General features: G+C 38.2%; 2 protein-coding genes across 3 annotated transcripts in view; one reads left to right on the forward strand and one right to left on the reverse strand.

The window, feature by feature from the left end:
* TRMT5 (tRNA methyltransferase 5) overlaps positions 1–20591 on the forward strand; it is a 67449-nt gene that overhangs the window by 24330 nt on the left and 22528 nt on the right. The window lies entirely within an intron of this gene.
* SLC38A6 (solute carrier family 38 member 6) overlaps positions 1–20591 on the reverse strand; it is a 45968-nt gene that overhangs the window by 9565 nt on the left and 15812 nt on the right. For both annotated transcript variants that reach the window (XM_064460985.1, XM_064460986.1), the window contains exons 6-12: positions 16117–16195; positions 11268–11350; positions 10739–10797; positions 5941–6006; positions 5697–5750; positions 4093–4172; positions 2204–2304 (exon numbers count right to left, since the gene is read on the reverse strand). In XM_064460985.1, the coding sequence (XP_064317055.1) occupies positions 2204–2304; positions 4093–4172; positions 5697–5750; positions 5941–6006; positions 10739–10797; positions 11268–11350; positions 16117–16195 (522 nt within the window). The remainder of the gene's footprint in view (positions 1–2203; positions 2305–4092; positions 4173–5696; positions 5751–5940; positions 6007–10738; positions 10798–11267; positions 11351–16116; positions 16196–20591) is intronic.

Here is a 20591-nt window from a genome sequence, read left to right on the forward strand (position 1 = left end):
GATTTCTAGAACTACTGCCATTTTTCATTATTTCCCCCCCCTCTTTTTTTTTTTTAACTTCTTGTTGAGATCTCATCTGCAGACAGATGGTTATCCCACGCTGCCTGCTGAATCTCTCAAACTCTCAGAGTGGCACTCAAAACTATATTTTCCTATAAACCACATGGAGACAGTTAGGAAACAGTAATAGTGGCCTACATGCTCTTAGGGGTTTCATGACTTCCCATACAATTTTTCAAAGGATTCTGAGCGTCAAGGGAACATTTTCAGACAGTTATGGTCAGACATACACTTATACTTGAGGAACAAAGGTGCAAAATTCCCAAGAAATTTGGACTTCTTAGCTGCTGAAAGCCAACATTCTTGGTGCTTTGTCAGACACTATCTCAACCCCACGATCAAGAAATATAAAACATTCTGAAAGGAGAGGAAACCCTAAGAGAACCCTTCTGTCTTACTGCCTTACTGTCCCTCATAAGAATTTTTATTCATTCCAATCAACACAGGTTAGCATGTGGTCATCTCATAGAAAGGGTGCATTTTCAGGAGACATTGGAAGAGTCCTCATAGGTGACTGTGATGCATTTATGTGATGGAATTTGTAGGCATTACTCCAGAAGACAGTTAGATTACCAAGCAAGAGGTGGCTCAATTCAACAACGCTTGCTACATGAGCAAAACACACCAATAACGCAAATTTAAAGCAGGATACACAGAGCCAAATAACATTTCTTAGAAAAGGCATCACACTGTGACATTATATGACAGGATACTAAAATTGCTGAATGAAATACACACTCGCCTCCACCTGCCAGGTTTATGATGGACCTTTAAAAAAAGCCACTACACAGATAAGGGTTCTGAAATCTGAGCATTTGGGAAATGCAAGAATATCAGGCAAAGCTACCTGTGTTTAAACTCAACTAAAAATCTGTACCCAAAAGTATTCCAGAGTCCCAATGCAGTGTTATTAAACTGGTACTGAAACACACTGCCGTGTAAGCTCTACAGCAAATGGAACTGAAAGATGTCTGTAGAATTTGGTAGGGCAAGTTTCATACCCTGCTTTCCTGTTTGGTAAATAAAAAGGTACGTTTACTTCATCAAGCACTACGTCAACAACACCTCTAGGAAATGTGTGTTTCTTGGTTCAGTTCATGTATCAGACATCACCTCTGGCTCAGAACAGCATGCAACACAGATTATTGCAGACAAGGAGCATGTGCTAGGAAGCCCAACTCAAACCTTATCCTTTTAAATTTTCAAATCCTCCCCTACTCTTTTGTTATTGCCCTCCACTGAAGTCAAGACACAAAACTAGATGGGCGCTTTCTCTGATTCAGACCTTCTAATTTTCTTATGTTCCTTGCTGATTTTTTTTCCAGAGTCCTTTAGTTTGTCTTTACATTACACATAAACAAAGGTATCATGAGGAAGTCACTTTGTGCCATCCTTTAAAATAAAGCTTTCCTAAACTGGATGATTCATGGGATTTTTTTCCACTTCCAGAAGATTTCTAGGGAAATAGTTAGTGTTAGTTCCAATTAATTTGTAAAAAAAAAAAAACCAACAAAACCAAACAAAAGAAAGAAGCCATACATACTTTGTACCCAAGCTGTATCAGATAAGGAAAATGTGCTGCAAACCTTCATGCCAACCTAACATATGGGCTAGCTTTCTGTGGGTCAAATTTCCCTCATAAAAGGCAGCAGCCCCAGTGCTTCTTAGAGACTACAAATGTGCTGGGATATCACAGGGTTAATAAGTGATAAATGTTGCTAGAGGATACAGCCTTAGAACAGACCTTTCAGACTTGCTGGACAAGCAGACTATTATCAGATCTCAAAATTTCTGACAGACCATGACAAAACCATTCCCAGCTTTTAAGCTAAAGTATTATACAGTCCAACACGGAGTGGCAATCAGTGGCCTAATTACATATCATTAGAGAACATCAACAGACCACCAGCCACAGTTCAGGGACCAATATCTTGTCTCTATAGCCTTTTAGGGCATAAACCCTGCAAAGTTTACCTACATTATACATTGAAAAGTAAATTGTGGTCTTAAGTCTTCACAGGAACAAGATTTCTGAGGATTCAAGTGTATCAATGCACAAATAAGCCTGAAGTACTCCAGACAGAATGCATTTATCATTTATTATTAGCCTTCATTCTAAAAAATACTTGAAGAATATACTTACCATAAAATGTCAGGTACCCAAACAGAGCAGACATAAAGTAAATTAGGAAACTCAGACCAATTCCTGTCACAGTTACATTCTGCATTCTACTTTTGGATGGACTAAAATGCAAAGAAAACCAGAAAATTAAATGTTGCTTAGTTTGTGTTGTGGACTATTAAACACAATGCAATTTACATTAAAAAAAAAATAGAAATAGCAGCTTGCCTTTCATAAGAAAGTATCCTCTTAATTTATGGCCACAAGAGTATTTGCTGAGGTCTGTGCTGTCAGTAACATTTAGGGGTTTTAAAAGTATTTTCAATCTGGTAATTAAAGGGCACTTTTCACGCAGACAACTAACACTGTCCCCATCCTGTAGGTAATTTAGATATACCAAAGTATTTTTAAAATGAAATTTCTGATTTATACAGCATGATACATATTCAGAGCCAGGAACAGAATCTGGGTCAAAAAAACCACTGAATCAGATGTGGCCAAATGCAGATTCAGTTACAGCAATAAAAATTAACTAGTAAGTACCTTAGCAAATGACCTTTTTTTCTCCAGATTGTCCAGGCCAGGACAATGTACTGACATTGATGATGGAACCATATTTGCTATTTTTCTCTCCTGTAAGAGAGGAAAAGCCAGTACAGACTAAAACTGTACATTTCCCACAAACATGAAGGCTACTTAGTTTGCATTGTCCAATGGCACTGACTACAAGAAGAGCTTGAAGGAGGTTCCAGGGAACTACAGGCCTGTCACTCTGACTTCGGTACCAGGGAAGGTTATGGAGCAGATCATCCTGAGTGCCATTACGTGGCATGTACAGGACAACCAGGGGATCAGGCCTAGCCAGCATGGATTTATGAAAGGCAAGTCTTGCTTGACTAACCTGATCTCCTTCTGTGACAAGGGAAAGCCTGTGCATGTTATCTACCAAGAATTTAGTAAAGCCTTTGACATGGTTTCCCACAGCATTCTGCTGGAGAAACTGGCTGCTCATGACTTGGATGGGCGTATTCTTCACTGGGTAAAAAGTGGCTGGATGGCCAGGCCCAAAGAGTTGTGGTGACTGGAGTTAAATCCAGTTGGCAGCCAGTCACAAGTGGTGTTCCTCAGGGCTCAGTATTGGGGTCAGTTCTGTTTAATATCTTTATCTGGGTGAGGGGATTGATTGTGCCTTCAGTAAGCTTGCAGATGACACCAAATTGGGTGGGACTGTTGATCTGCCAAAGGGTAGGGAGGATCTACTGAGGGATCTGGACAGGTTGGATCGATAGGCCAAGGCCAACTGTATGGGGTTCAACAAGGCTCAGTGCCAGGTCCTGCACTTGGGTCACAAAAACCCCATGCAATGCTAATGCTAATGCAGTGCTACAGGCTTGGGGCAGAGTGGCTGGAAAGCTGCCCAGCAGAGAAGGACCTGGGGTGCTAGTCGATAGCTGGCTGAACATGAGCCAGCAGTGTGCCCAGTGTACCTGAGAGGAGGTTGTAGTGAGGTGGGTGTTGGTATCTTCCCCCAAGTAACAAGCAACAGGACAAGAGGAAATGGCCTCAAGTTGGGCCAGGGGAGGTTTATATTGGATACTAGGGAAAATTTCTTCACTAAAAAGGTGGTCAAGCATTGGAACAGGCTGCCCAGGGACATGGTTGAGTCACCGTGCCTGGAGGTATTTAAAAGACATGTAGATGAGGTGCTTAGGGACATGGTTTAGTGGTGGGCTTGGCAGTGCTGGATTAACGATTGGACTTGATCTTAAAGGTCTTTTCCAACCTAAATGATTCTAATGAATCCATTCTATGATTCTATGAAAATAAAAATTAGTCAAGAATAATTTAAGGAAAATATTACAGAAAGACTATCGTTATATGTTAATTTTGCACGTGTTTTCATACATTACCTTCGGAGCTCACAATAGATGGGTAAGACTGAGGTATGGCAGAGAAAAGAGAAGGCCATAGTTGGTATTGCATAAGCACTCTAAAACAGAAGAAAAACATCTTGTAGGTTGTTTGTTATTACAGATCGTTGGAAAAATATCTGGATGAATTCAGAATTCAGTTCAAGCGTTGGAAGTCAGTGGAAATTCTTCAACATCAATGCTTTGGGATAAATCTCCACGACACAAAATGGCATCTCTGAATCATTCCACAAAAAAACGGACCTTTCCAACTAGTATCTCTTCAAGTGGTGTTCATAGCTTCCTATTTCATGATTAGGAGAGGTCATACTGTCTATAAGCCAACAACTGAAAGATTCTTTTTAGCTATACTGAGGCCAAGTACTTACATAAAAAGAGTAGGATTTGCCCCATAGTCAGGGTATCATTCACAAAATTTTCCAAAAAGTTTTCTAAATTCTAATATCCATAGCTACCTGTCAAATTATTGATTCCTTCATCCTGACTTCACCATTTTCTTATTACTCCTTTGCAAAAATTTGGATACAGCATCCAGAAAATATAACATGATTTGGCATCTGAAGTTTTAAGAAATTAAAGTTGCAGCCACACAATTAGTGGCATGTTATTCCAAAAACTTGTAATAGAAGAGATGAATCATCCAGTATAGCTTACTTCAATTGCCAAGTGGAATAAGTTGAACTATGACAAACACTTTTGTGCTGACATAATCAGGCCCATACTGGTAAAAATATGCCACCTTCTATTGATAAAGTTGAAGTTGAAAAAGAAGTAAGGACAAGTCCCAAGATTATTCAAAGCACAAAAGGCCACACGAATGGCCAGGATCTCCCAGTAGATACTTCTTGTCAAAGTAAAATTTCTTCTTTTAGAGATAACATTTGTCTCATGTTTGTGTTGCCCAGGTTGGTTTTCTTTTTTGTTTTTCTCTTTTTCTTGGGAGAGTGGGGGAATATTTTGGTTTTTTCAGACAAAAACTGTGTCCCTCCTAAATTCCACTACGCTACAGGCCTACCCCAGATTTATCCTCCCCTTTTTCCCTTCCTCTACACAATACTTCCTCTTCTGCAAGCCTTGATGGGTGGTGACATGACTTAAAAGCCACATTAATTAACAAATACCAGAGCTGGCATCCAATGAAATGCACCCGATTGCATTAGGCCTGAAGTATTAGCTTCAGGTAAGAAAAAACTACGGTTAGGTCCAGACAGTTTCAGGAAACCTGTTCTACCTAGCCAGGAACCAAAAGAGTGCATACAGCCAAGCAGCACTGACTTCCAGCTGAGGGCATATTAAGTTGGCTGGATCCAACTGCATCATGAGGCTGACCACTGGTGCATCTGTTATACTTTATACTTTGGTCATATTTGCAAAATATTTTCAAAAATGCTAACTTGGACAGCCAACCTTCACATAAAAAAGAAAGAGTGAGAATGGATAACACTTGGCAGCAGGTATAGGAAATACTTCAGCAGCCTATAACTAGTTTTACAGAAGAATAGCTTACCCTGGATAGAGTTTAAGCCCCAATTCTTTAAAAACCAACCCCCCCTTTGAGTTTGCACATTGTTAATAGAGATTACCTCTTTTGAAAGATGAAAGAACTTTGCTTTACAATCCCCAGTAGAATTTGAAACCTGCAAGACATACATGCAAAAAAATGGCTTAATGAAAGAATAAGCCCAAACCACAGAGATGAAACTTTTTGGTTTCTGTGATGATTAAGAAAAGAATTTAAATTACACGTAATTCTGAAAGTGTTAATGTAAAAAAGCCATTACAGTTACTAATAAAATTAAAAGAACTTCAAAACAGCATGCACTTTACCTGTAAAGTCTCTGTGGTGCTACTTAGAGGTAGAGGACAAGGGATTGACCATTTTTTAATCATAATCTGCAAAGACAGCATATTTAATGTATGCATGATACCCTAAAAATTGGTTTAAATTGAGATATACAGAGCTAAAATATCAGACTGTTGGTATACAAAGCAGGGAGCTACACCCATAGTAAATTAACAGGCTTGACTGGTAGATAGGCCACAAGAAGGGAACTTGACAGAAAATCTTGTCAGTACCATTCCATACAGCTGCTTACTCTGCACAGCTGGCAGCCTTATGGCATGCCTATCTGGAGGTGGTGCACTGAAATGAGCTCTGACATTAACTGAAATGCAACCAGCACTCTGCATTCACTCTGTATGTGCTCCACACTAACTGCCTCCCGTACAGAATAGCTGCTGTGTTAGCTATCCCAGGCTCTTTCCCTAAGTAGACAAGCCCTTAACAGAGATAGAGCAGAGCCTAGGGCTAATCTTAAAAGGCAGAAACATATGGTTTGGACTAGAAAGCAAAGGAAAAACAATAAATGCAATTATTGTCCCAGAATGTCATTGGGGCTTTAGCTACACCCTGCTGGTTTAGGGACTGCCAAGTAACAGGGCTGAAAATCAAAGGGAAATTAAAATAAGAAATGTTACCTCCTTTTTCAGGAGTCTAGTTTAAAATGATAGTTGAATTGCTCTCCTCACCCTAATTAATTTCCTATTGTAGTTGCCTGGCTTTAGAGGTTATAATTCTTTTGAAGCCTAGAGCAAATAATTACAAACTTAAAGACTCACATTCACAAGAATAATAAAATGGAAGAGAGCGCTTCTCCTGGCTCAGAGAAATACTTTTTGCTTGCAGCCAAGTGGTGTTTCCCAGAGGATAAGGATTAGATGCTCCCTCTTGTCACCAGAGCCAGGAGAAGCAAACAAATGCCACCTCCAGACAAAACGTGGGGAAAGGAAACTGCGGCTACACAGCACGCTGAGTCCATCGTGGCAATAACACGTCTTGAATTGCATGTCTAAGAAAAACTAACTACAACTCAAAGTATGGAATTAGGTAGCAGCTTGCTCAATAGCAGTCTGCAAACTCTGTGAAAAAGGACTGTCAATGGAAATCCTCCAACCATGCTTCTAGCCCTAAACTGGCACTGCTTTGTACGGGAGATCTGTTCTTACCCACTTATTGACTGGCTAAACTGCCGCCCCTGTGCAGCGTGAACTGCAACCTCATCTGAGGAAGGGTGTAAGAAGGGACAAGAACATGCTGGTAGTAAGTATATCAAGAAGTCCAACCGAAGAGAGAGCAAGGGAGAAGGAGGAAAGGACCAAACACCAGCCTATAACTTGGGCCTGACTCTGCCACATGGGTTACCTTGGCTTCCTCTCTTTCTTGTGCACTAAGCGGCAAGAAGCTACAAGCTGAGACACAGATGCAGACTGCTGCTGCAGTAGTACCACAACCATGGATGCGTGGCTGTGTACCTCCTCAGGAAGCCGAAGCTTGTTGGCTAGCTGAAGACATTTATGAGGCTGAGCAAGAAGGCAAAATATTTTTTCTAGGAGATCTCTGTGTATTTAAAGGCACCCAGAGAGGGGAAAGAAAGAAGACGCTTTGAAGGCTCTGAGGTAGGTGGCTTTGTGGGAACTCTGGCTAAGGCTGGAATAGGCTTCCTGTGCAATGAAAAGGGACATGAAGCTAAAGGGCAAGCTTTGGGGAAAGTAAAGCGTGCCTGGCAGCGGTGGAGGCAGGGTTTCCTGCAAGCTAAAGAGCAAAGATATATATAAACATTGCAGGGGGAGGACAAGACAAGACAAACATAAAAAACTGGAGAACATTTTTCTAGAACTACATTAATACAGATTAAGAACAGACTGAAAATGGAAATAAAAGGAGACAAAATAAAATGCACTATGTGCATTTAAAGTCTGTAATTGTATTTTCCCACCTGCTTAATTACTTAAGTCTGTTTGTGTTTCCAATTTTAGTCTACTCCATATTTCTAATGGGGTCCACCCCCCAACAGGAAGAGATTTTTAAGTCAGCAGCACATCCCAGTTAGCTGAGCAGTCATGCAGACAGCACAGACAATTTTCCTCTGGAACTTTAAGCCTGTTTCATATAAACATTTTCTTTTGAGTAAAGCAAAGATTTGGTTGTAAGTGAAAAAACCCTAAAACCTAAAGAGATTCTAGTGGAAATAGGGTATTTTAAGCCTACACCAAAAACGCTGCTAAAAAATAAAGTTAGAGGCTCAAATGTTCTAATATTCTCAGTGATGTTGCTTTTTTGCATCCTGCGGAGGGAAAAGAGGAATCCCCTCATTCCAGCAGTACTGAAAACACTCAGCAAAGAGGGGCTCTCTGTGCATACCAACATCCATTACACACCGCAGGTTCCAAATCTGCACCACATTTTGTTCTGGCAACATAAACAAGGATTTAGAAAAATACCGTAAGGAATCATTAACACCTTTGTTGAACAAGCTACCAATAGGGCTGTCTCCACAAAAAAAGAAAAAATAAAAAAAAATGCTCTTTGCCAATATTCAATATAGCAAGGCAATAAAAAAAAAATGTTTAATGATCACATTTAATTTATTTTCACTTAGGATTCACGTCAGGAAAGTATTCAACAATGAGAAATAAAAGCTTCAGGACCTCACAGAATCTGGCTTTCAATTAATAGTTACATAGATTTGTTTTTCTTCCAGATCAGCTCATCTCAGTGTTTTCATCACTCTTTTCCGAGTGAGGACTATAACCAGTATATTAACTTTAAAGGAAAAGATACTGAGGCACAGAGAGGGACACGTAACTGCCAAAGCCCCACAGCAGAGCACAGAGGACAAAGAGTAGTCTCTAGACCTTTTGCTCAGTGCACTCACTAGACCATAGTGACCAAGACATATGCTGTCTATTGTACTTATCTTTTCTGCAGGCTGTGGCTTGCTGGCAAAAAGCTGAACAGATGGTATGCACTTGAAAATGCACAGAATTATTGTATATGCAAAATATAAATGTATTACTTCCATATGACTAACACAGTTTTCTTCTGGAACAAATTAAAACATATCTGCCATACAGAAATTAACATTGTGCAAACTAAAACACCATTTCAACAGCACATATCATCCACTTCAGAGCATTAGATATGAAAACTAAACCGCAGTCAATGCCCTTGCATTTCAGTGCCTGAAGAAGTCAGAGAGAATGTTCTGTGAAGGGTATTAGTTTTCTTTAAACATCCATAACGGCTTTTAAAAATGTTGACCTCAATTAGATTTATACAATTAGATGTGGCTGCTTCTTTGTCATTTAACAACAAAGAGTAAGCCTACAAATGTAGCCATTTAATAAGAAATCCAGTAGTCTGCTTACTCCTTCCTCAGTACTTTCTACCTACTTTTTTGATAGAGAATCAAAACTAAACCCTACCTTAAATCATCCCAGCTTGACATGTCTGCACGCGAGTCTTGCTTACACACTTGCCTATTCTGAGCCCAAAATTGTTTTCAAATGCATCCACCCATTACAACAGCTTTCTTCAGAGATGCATACACATTCCCACTGAAATCTAGCTGAACTTGCTTTAAAACTCGTGCAACCAGCTTTAGACAAAGGCCTATTTCAGCATTATAGTTAGTGCTTTTTTTTTTTAAAGATAAATTTTAGGAGAGAGGTCAAAAGTTAAAGTAATTTATAAATATTACGAATTAATTTCCATTAGCTCTGGAGAGGCTGTAGCTGCTCCACAATGCTCAGCTTAGGAAGAACACTTCCCAAGGTCCTACAAACACTTCAGTTCTCCAGGGACACCTTAGGGAGATGTTTTGACAGCTTTGAAGTTTGGTTTTATCACATGGTTTAGTTCCTAATGGATTGCCTTGGTCTCTTGGATGGCATGTTTGTTCAACTTGCCTTCACCTCTGTTTATCCCTTTGTAAAACAGGTATTAAATGCAAGTCAATGCAAGCCAGAAAGACAGGGGAAAGGGGGAACATTTTCCTGGGCTCCCAAGTAAGATTCCTGTTTCTACACCCAGATAACAGTGCGAGTTGCTTGCTTGTACTACATATTACACGTGCATTAACATACTATTTCCCTGTAAAAAGAAAAATAGTGCAACTTAGAGGCACATTTTCCCTCTCAGATCTGCCTAGCAGGTCTCACTTTTGGTATTTGGAAACATCTACCTCAGAGGGGCCTTGAGAGGGTGAACATCAGGGTCAAAAACACCCATATGGCTCAGAGAAAAGAACTTTTCCTTTCAGCGGGAAAGAATAATAAGGTCATTGACGTATTAATGAATCTTGTAAACTGCCTTAATGAAGTTCTAGTTTTCTTTGCCTTTTTTTGAACTCTGTCACTTCATTATACATGTAAATTTAATTTATTTGGAGTATATTAAATTTTCTTCTGCACTAGTTGCTGTAAGTAATAGTTAGAAGCTAAGAAAACAGAATTCCATTCCACTACTAGTAGGGAAGCGAAAGTGTATGTGCCAGCTCCCTTCACCGCACTGTCAGCAAAACAAAAATATTGTTACATTTACCAGTCCAAAATATAATTATTTTAAATCTTTTCACATGCTTGAAAGTTCATATACATTTCCATGGCTCAGCAAAACAAATGTAATCTGTCCATGCAGCACATACTGAATTTAAGGAAAACTCTAAATTTCACATAAAACGTTAAGGGGGGAGGGGAAGACAATTCATTTCAAAACAGGCTTATGAAAACATTCAAACAATAACAAAAAAAACCCAGATAAGCTGCGCACAGATTTTTAACTTACCACAAGAGCAAAGTACACCATAAAGAAAAATGATAAACTACTTGTGTAGCCAAGAAAGCCTGTAAAATAACAGTAAAAATAAAAGAGAATTTATAAGGAAAGTGATCCTAATGTACAGCTAAAGCTTTACATTTTAGGCATGTTTTCTATTACAGTGCTTGGTATCTGGGGCTTAGGACTCAGAATAACAACATTCCAACTGCCTGTCACAGATCATTTATGTAGTTTTGTAGGGCAGAATTAGAACTGGCTTACCACTAATGGCACGCTGTAAGTAAATGCAGCTCTTTAATGTTCTGCTGTAAAGATTTTATTTTAGTATTGCAGACAAAATACTACTGCAACCCAAGTAATAGGTTAACTAGGCAGGGCTGGAAGGCAGAACACACTACAACAACTTCAGTAATCCCCACCATCAGCAGCCCCCTGCCAGTTAAAATAAATAAATAACCCATTAAGGTTTTAAGGTCTTCAACTGTAATTGCTACTAAAGTAGAATAATATTCGCTTCTCTCCTTTAATTACTCACCAATTTTAGGAAGAAGCGCAAGAGGAAAAACAATGCAGACTGAAGTAATCAGCAGCAGCAGCCTCCCATCAAGGTACCAAGACCTGTTGGAACATCTGTTTACAACTGATACCAAACTCAAGAGTCCTGAAATACATGTTCTACTCTAAAACCGTGATCTTAGACAAAATACCCACTAGGACAAGAAAAATAAATAATTTCCAGTCTCACATGCTATTTACAAGAATTTGTATTCCTGCTTGCTATATTGTGATATAAAATAGAGTTCCCAGATAATGAGGAAGCAGAGCACCATCCCATAACAAACCAGCATGGCAGGCAGAGTTCCCCAGGCAAGTGTCTGCATGGATCAGAGGTCTGACGTGTGTGAAGTTATTTCTCAGCAACACACTACACAAATCCCTGCCTTTATTCAAAGCAATGATCAAAGGGAAGGCCATTTCATACTCTACAAATTTCCAATAGAAGTACTTACACAGTACACTACATGTATCTTGAATTGGATTACACCGAGTCGTGTATTTACACAACTAGAAGAAACAGCACCCTTAATTCCCACCTACTGCTGAACTTCCCTTCCATTTTATTACTCCTATATGACTTTAGTTTCTTACCATTTTCAAGAGGTGTGAAACAGACAGCTAAGCTACCCAACCTAGTTGTTTGGAAATTCAATTATGTTTTCAAAACATACCAACTTTCTCTTCTGCCCAAGTTTCATTACACCTATCATCACGGCACTCAAACAATAGAAGAAAACAAGTAAATCAACCACCAGTTAACTCGAAATGATGTCTGATGTCCAGGGGTGATATAAGAAAGAACAGCAATAAAGAACTTTCTTATCTTTAACTTTGCACAAAGTGATCACTTATTCTTTGCATACATCCACACCAAGATTAAAGGACAGAAGGGATGGAAATAATGCTAAAGAAATCTGCTAGAATGTTTATACATAACACTATACATATTTAAAAAGCGTTGTAGAAGCATAGGAAGTCTTAATGCATTTAAAATCTGTTCCAAGTATCAAAATCTCATCTCCAGACTGATGAAAGTACAGATGTATAAGTTGTTAAGAAACAGAAACATCTTGAGGGTGGCTCCCCCTAACTTGGTAATAACCATATCCTGTACTGATAAACATCTTGCACATCAGCCTCCGACTTTACTACCTATAAACACCTTGGCCTTTGACCTTCAAGTTTATTTAGTCCAGGATATGGTTAGCACCTAATAAACAGGCAGCACCTCAGGTTATCATAAGGAAAGTAGTGTAACACCTGTGTTAAAGAAAAATTACCATATACCTATATTAGCTACTGTCATACATCATGGACAACCACTTGAGTCACTCATTCAGAAAAATACATAATAAAAATGAACAGAGAAATTTCAAGGTTGAGGGTATCTTAACCACATCAAAAATCAAAGTAACACTTAAGTAACAATGTCCATATTAAAAACTACTCAAAATACATCACTCTTCAAAAAAAAAAAATGTATTACTAGCCCAGGTCTGCTACTGCTACAGTGAAAAAATGACTTTGCCAAGATCAGCTCCCTGCTGTAGTATTCTTCATGTTGTCAACATCTAGCATTCACATATTTTTAAACTTTCACTGTCTTTTTAGTATGGTGGATGTTCAGATTAGGAGGAACAGTATCATAGCAGTAGCCAAACATATAATGAGTGCTACACCCTGTGTACAGGTGGGACCTCTGATTTAAGCCTCCCGATTCTAAGCATGCAGCAAATCCACCGTTGCCATTGTAGCTCACAAGCTTGGCAGGCCAGAAAAAGAATTATTTTGGTTATTTTATGGTAAATGAAAAAACACTGGGGGCGAGGGGGAAAAGAGAGAGGAAAACTGCAATGAGATGATAGGAAGGATAAAAAATAATTTTGTAAACTGCTTAATTTTGGAATACTAATTCTGTTATTTAAAAAGATCTCAGAAAACTGAATAGTGGACCGTTTACTGGTTATTGAAAAATATGACAATTTTTTTCCCCAAAATACTGTTGTTGAAATACACTTATTTTCCAAAGGCAGAATAAATGTTTTGATATCGCCTTTAAAATCAGTTTGATCTACAAATTTAATCCTATATGATAAAAGTGTTCCAAGTCTGAAATATGCAATATAAATCCTTGACTCTACTGAAAATGCTTTGGCATGCAGATGTTCCTCCTCCCTCCTCCATATTTTAACTAAAAGCAGACATTTATAAATCGCTTTAATTTCATTCCTGAATGCAACAGGACAAGAGATTCATATGTTCTAAATTAGGATCTTACTCTCAGTCCATATCAATTATATAACACACAAGCAAGACAACTTAATTGCATCAATCATATCCTCCTGACAGGGTCATTAAATGTTAACAGAGGGCTCACAAATTACAACTTTTTAACACAACCCTCATTTGAAACTACGTTCATGTCATCAGAACTATGTGGAATTCTTGTCATGCAGACAGATTGAAACATCTCAACTTGCAATTAACAAGTGTTCCTATTGTATGTTTTTGTTTTTTAAGAAAGACATGAAGATGTATTGCACACTGGCTCTGAGCCTTTCAAACACATGCACACCTGCTACCCTTTATCTATAAAAATAATTCAATGCGCAAAACATTCTTTAACTGGCTTTCCCGAAAGTATGCCTTGCAATGGTATATGCATATAAACTATCTGTGAAAAATATTTTAACTGACACATTTGATACATTCTAACTACAGTTAAAGATAAATTCTGCACCCAAATGAAAAGGTATCAGATGCTATAATGACTTAACAAGAACAGAACAGTCATGGAACCACATCTGGAAACAAGTGGTCCAGTTAAAATAGTTTAATCAAACTAATTTACGCCCTTCGCATAAATAAGTTGCTACTTAGGCTTGATATTTGATTACCTAGTTCTGTTGAATAATTTCCTACAGTTTAAAAACTCTGTTAGTGAAAAACTACTCTCAGCATCTGTGGAGAAATACACAGAAGCAAAAGATTGAGGTCTACCACGGCAATTAATACGGCAAAATATATGAAATATAGATGTGGGCAGAGATGGTCATGCAGCTGGCTCTTTGTTTGGGCAAAGAACAGAGGAGTCATATTGTGTCAAAGAAACATATATCAATGGAAGAACTCCCAGTTACAGGGGCAGAAACACGACAAGACTCAGGAATACTAACCACAGCTCAAGCAGTAAGTTGATTGTCAGCCTAGGGACAACTTCAGCTCTTTCTAAATGCAAAATTGAACTTCACTCCCATCTCAAGCTGTAACTTCAACTAAGGAAGAAGTACGGAAGGTGGCAGTGACAGTGCACTGAGAACTACCATGGCTCAGATGATTTGTAATAACCAGTGCAGCCACTGTAACCTGTCTGCGACTTCACCAGTGTTCGCATCCAGGTGATCTGCACCAGGACCGCGAACAACAGCCAAAGCTGGTAGGAGTGTTGTCAAATAGGCACCTTAATAAATAAGTTGTTTATGCCCTTTGAGCGGTATGCACACATGCGGGACCTCCAGATTCTACCTGTTATGAGTGTTTATAAGCTGTTTGTTTAAAAGTGTATCTTTGTTGGGAAAAGTCACTTTGCATAAACAGCTGACATAAAATTAAAAACATTAGTAAGTGATGTTCTGTGCTAAATTTGGGGACGGACAGACCGGAACACACACGCAGCAGATACAGCAACAGGCTCAATGCTACTGCATATGAAGAGTGGAGTTAGAAGTACGATCTTGAAGGTGCTAGCACCCAAATGAAAAGCTGATGACGATCACAGCTGGAAAACATACATTAGCAGACTAAAAATTACATATACACATAAAACATAATAGTTTTTTTAAAAAGCCCCTTACTAAAACCATGTTATCACAAGGGCTAGGAGGGCAGAAAGACAGAAAGGAAGATTACCACCACACTTTGTTTCTCAAAATGTTCATTATAAAATGGAAAAGTTATACATCACAGAATACAACATGACCTAAAGTACCTTCTAAAAAACAATTTCAAACTTAAAATTCACCCACAATATTCAGGAGTAATACAAGCATCACACAGCACTGGGACAATTTCACCACAGTTCAATCCAGAGAAAGTTTTGAGCTCAAAACATCTGAGAATAACTGTTCGGAAAAACAGCCGTAACACAATCTAAGGTACACTGTTACGAATGACAGCAGCACTGGAACAGATTGAACAAGATATTTCAGTGCTGAAGCTGCAATGTTTGTCTTAGCACAGGCACAGATTTCTCGGGGCAGTTCTGACAGAAATCTGAGGGACACACTCCTCACATACAGCTTTATAGCTCAATTGCAAAGAATAATTTCTTTACTGGGAGCCAAGTTACAGAATTATAAACCAACTCTGGAAACCTGGCTTTTTTCCCAAGACAAGTCCAATTACTGGAGCAAGACAACAAAATATTTAAATTTAAATGTCTGCCGGTTTTTGTACTGTGGTTTTGAAATACGTGAAGTGATAACATGACAGCAGTTTAAATGTTTCTCCTGCTGTCCCTCCTGTCCCCCCTTGCTTCCCCTTTTAAATTTTTACAGAAGGGAGATTTCTGTAGATGGAGTTTTGCCACTGACTTTAATGTTGTCTGATGGGAAATTGTTATGAGGAAAGTATCACGCTCTGTATGTGTGTGTGCTGCAGAATGCTTGCACATGCCAAATACATTTCATATTCCACGAACTCCTGTAAATAACTCATTTTTTAGCATGTGAGATCAGAGGGAAGTGTCAGTACCCATCTCTTTAAGCAGTCCCGAACCACTTTCTCCTTCAAGACAAATACAGAACGTATGAAGCATTTTTCCTTACCCACTCTCGTCTCCACTTAAGAACCCCGCAACAGCACCAGGAAGTTCAGATTTAACAATTAAAAGATAAGATGACATAGCTGCAAAGAGAAACAGAGGAGATTTAGTAGAGGAATACCAGTATCTCTGGTTGGAACAATTAGCACAGCTTAACTAGAGTGGTTACGACTGGAACATCTTGGCTATATATTAGACACCACGGCACCAGAATCAGGGTTTGTTTTCTTATATACTTCCTTTAAAAATAGCTGCAAATCCCTGAGTATTGTACTAATGTTAGCTAATGCCTCCAAAGAGACTGTTACGATGTGAGTCTTGAAACAAGGAAAACATAATGCAAAGGACTAAAAGGCAGAACAATATATTGGCCTGACCTTTTACCTGGGAATATGGACCTACAGGCTAGAGACAGACTACAAGGCTGCAGAACTTCTTCTTCTTTACTCCGTATAAGACATTGTTAACGACGAGGGTAAATAATAAGGTTTGTTTCTATCAATCCTTTTTTTTTTTTAGACTCAGTTTTTATAGTTGCTCAGTTGCACTAAATAAATCTATGACAGAAATGTGAAGACAAGAATAGGACTTGAAAGGTTCTTTATATACTGGATGCTTCGGCCCTCGGAAGTAAGAGGATTATCAGTGACAGATCTCCACTTCTCATGCTAAACCCACTGCCAAGAAGAACCCTACAACAATGTAAAGTGCAAAACCATACAGGAACTGCAAATCAGAGGAGAAATCTTTAGTTACTCTTATAGGACCGTCAACTTGAAATTAAGCGTTTGTAATTCTATTCAGAAAAGTGCCATGATGCATGCACGTCAATCCAAAAGCTACTTCACTGGATCACTCCTCCTTCACTATGTAAAATGATCTAAGGCATGAATGAGAGGTTTTTTAAATTACAACTTATACTGATACCTTCTCATACTGTTCATGTGGCTTTTTTTACATAAGCACCAAGTATTTATATGAGTCAAAAAACAGCAGAGAATTATTCAGAAAAAATCAAGCTTTACAAACAACTTCAAATATCGAAGCCTACATGAAACTTATTTCCATCCTTCAGCAGCAATTTTAGTAACATGCCAACAAAAGTTTAGTTACATTTAAAGCTTGACCAAAATTCATGTTGTATTCAGATTTTACTGTTCTGTATTTATTAATTCTTTAGAATTTTACCGTGATGTGTTTATTAATGCTTTAAAATGAAAACACAAATTTTAAGAGGTAAACCAGCAAACTTCCATAAGCTGATTTTTGAGTGTGGTTTTTTTTTTTAAAGAATGTTTTGAACCAAAAAAAAAAACGTGTGAACTCACACACTGCTGCACTACAGCAGTTAATGTTAAATTTTGAAGAAAGGTAATGTGGTCTCTATAAAGAAAGCAAATTCTATTAATACAAAGTGACATCTACCTACCACAAGGTTAAATTAAAACCATTTGGTAGGTCACTAAATAAGGAAATATTCACTTCTTCATAATTAAAAGCTCTGTTTTTTCCAATATTCAAGTCTATTTCCCTGTTGACATGTAGTTGTTGATTGTGTCTGGTGAGGTATTTATTTGCTGTCCTGATTTTACTCTCCTATTTGCATACAACAGAATGTAGATTCAACCACAGAGAACCTTACAGCATACATAATTCTGAATCACCAGAATTTGTAAATAAATTAACACAATTTCTCACGCTAAGCTACAGGCTGATGCATATTTCACCCTAAGCAAAGACAGATTTTTAAAAAACTGGGGGGGGGAAAAAATTCCTCTAAATGATAATTCAACTTTATTTCTCCATTAGCCTTCTTTCTTGTATTATACAACACTTTATACACAAGCAAGTCAGAATTTTCATATTTGTCCTTCAGAAAGATTTTAAAATTACTTCTTTTGCAGCCTCAGCTGCAGAAAACTTCAAATTAATTTCCAGATCAAATTTCCTCCTAATATGCAATCTGTCACTCTTCCCTTGCATTCCTATTAGCCTCTGGCTAATCATTTGATCACTTATCCTTTGTTGTGTGCTTACTCTTTGTTTTTAAGAGAGGAGTCCTATTTCACTGAATTCCACTCCTAAGTAGGGAGCCAATCATGCACCAAGAAACTTGCACATGCTAAACATTTGTATGCATCTTTCTTCCTTTCTCCGGGCATATGGGAAACAATCTCACATAGTAGGATTTTTTCCCCCCAGTTTATATTCTCTTGTTTGTTCTACAATATGAAGAAAATAAATAATAAATCATTTTATTTATATTCTGATGCTTTGATAAGACATGAATCGCGACATAAACCTGAGCAGGACGCCCACACTAAATACAGTTTAAAAAGCCAAATCCTGCTTTTTCTTCACTTAACAAACACAGCTGTAATTCTCATGAGCAACAGCTCCTTGTAGCTTTACTCAGCATGAAAGAAGAGACACCGACCACTGTGTAATGCTCTGAAACACACTACAAAGTGAGCAAAGAACGTTCTTTGTCTTTTAAAGCTGAAACCAAAACAGTGAAGCATCTTGAAAAAGGGCAGAGCAACTTGAAAAAAAACTATCTCACGTAGGAAGAGAACGCATACGGTACGACAGACAGAAAGTCATGTATCCTTTGCTCCAAATAAGAAATTTTACTTAACTTCCCTGACGGCTACCATGACAAAAGGCACGTCAAGTTATATTGTAAAAATTAAACGTCAGCTATCCTTGGCAGCCTTAATGTATAACGGAAGGAAGAGATTACACAGTCACAAGGCTAAACTCCGACACAAGTACACACAACAAAAAGCATACCTTGTGCTTTAATTTATTCCACTTGGAAATAGCAACTTCCTCTGTCATTTTGAAAATAATTTAAATGTTTTAACGGCTAACTTTTAAGGCAACTTTTACCACATACAAAAATTACAATAAGTTTACATTCATCTTTAGAAGTCAAGCGTTCAAAAAGAATTAGCTAATGTCAGAAGCAACATTCCCTTCAGAGTTCACCCCGTTTGCACGCACATAGCATGACAGAGCAGAACTTACTGCTCTTGCAACCTAGTCTCATTGCCTAAATTAAAAAAGAATGTTATGTTTTCTTCATGTCACCTTCTCTTGGCAACGTAAGCCACTGAGTGAGACAGGCTTCCTGCAAAACAAATGGTGTACAATGACGTAGTCTGAGGCTTTATGCAACAAGTGCTGAACTACAACTATGTGAGCAACCCTCATTTAGTCGCTTCTCAGTTTTTAGGTCATAAGTTTGCATATATTATGTTATATTTAAATAATTTTCAGTACGCACCAAGAGGTACTTGATGGAAAACTAAGCAGGTTTGAACTTCTCAGTAGACCTTCTCACAGAAATGCCATAAAACAGTATTCAGCAGAAATCAAAATTATATTACTACTGTATTATTCAGTAGGCTTACCACTGTCTTGAAAGCAGCAAGAAATTACATTCCTAAAATATGTATCACTTGGCTACGTTCTGAAAACTTGGTATTATTAGCTCTGACAGAAAAAGAGATGTTCGTAAAATATAAAATAGGGTACTTGCCTTACACTTTTGTTATTATAACCTGTAGTGCCACCACGAGATATGACTCTCTAATAAATATACATACCATGCACACATTAGTCAGAATGTCCTTATTGTGCTACAGTATAGTTTAACACTGAGCACATGTGCCCCTACCTGAAAATACATTAGTTGCTGGAGAAAAGAGAAGTCAAGGTTATATTTTTTAAAACAGTCCCCAAAATATCTCTTCTGAGGTAGCCCAATCTTAAAATCAAATATGTGAGTGGCTTTTTGGTTACCAGAAAAAGAAGTGTAGCTTCTCCTTATCATCCTACCACAAAAAGATTAATTGCTGAAGTCCACAGCAACAATGCAAGAGAATACAAACATTAAACTTCTGGGTAAACATATAAATTATTCCTTCCTTAGAAAATGGCTGGCAGTAAATCCCTTCAAATCACTTTACTGAAGGGACTGAATCTTACTCTTCTGGTTAGTTTTTCCTGATCTACCACTGTAGCTCTTCATACTAGATTGCTATAAAGATGTCTTACATTATTAAGCACTGTGCAAAAATGGAACCAAGCTGCCCTCCAAACTTCCCAGGAGAAGATAGGGGCCTGGGGAAAAAAGAAATAGGTTCTATCAATACAGCCACACTGGCTACTTAAAAAAAGAGGGGTGCTGATTCAGGGCTTGGGACAAGCACTCAGAGCAATGTCGATTCTCATCACGGGGAATACCAGATACGACACAGATTCCTCACAAATGCCTATAGATAATTAAGAGAAATTAAAATGCTTGTAACTCTCATCCTCTAAAGAGTTCAGTCAGCAAGATCTCTATTTTTCCCAAAACACTGAAAAGATTAGGAGCTGAAAGACAGAAACAGCAGAATAAATGCTACCGGTCGCTGCACACTCCAGCCCAACCGAGCTGGATCTTTCATAGCAACTGCACTGACAAACCCC

The sequence above is a fragment of the Phalacrocorax carbo genome, chromosome 9 (assembly GCF_963921805.1).
Source record: "Phalacrocorax carbo chromosome 9, bPhaCar2.1, whole genome shotgun sequence".
In the NCBI taxonomy this organism is placed as follows: domain Eukaryota; kingdom Metazoa; phylum Chordata; class Aves; order Suliformes; family Phalacrocoracidae; genus Phalacrocorax; species Phalacrocorax carbo.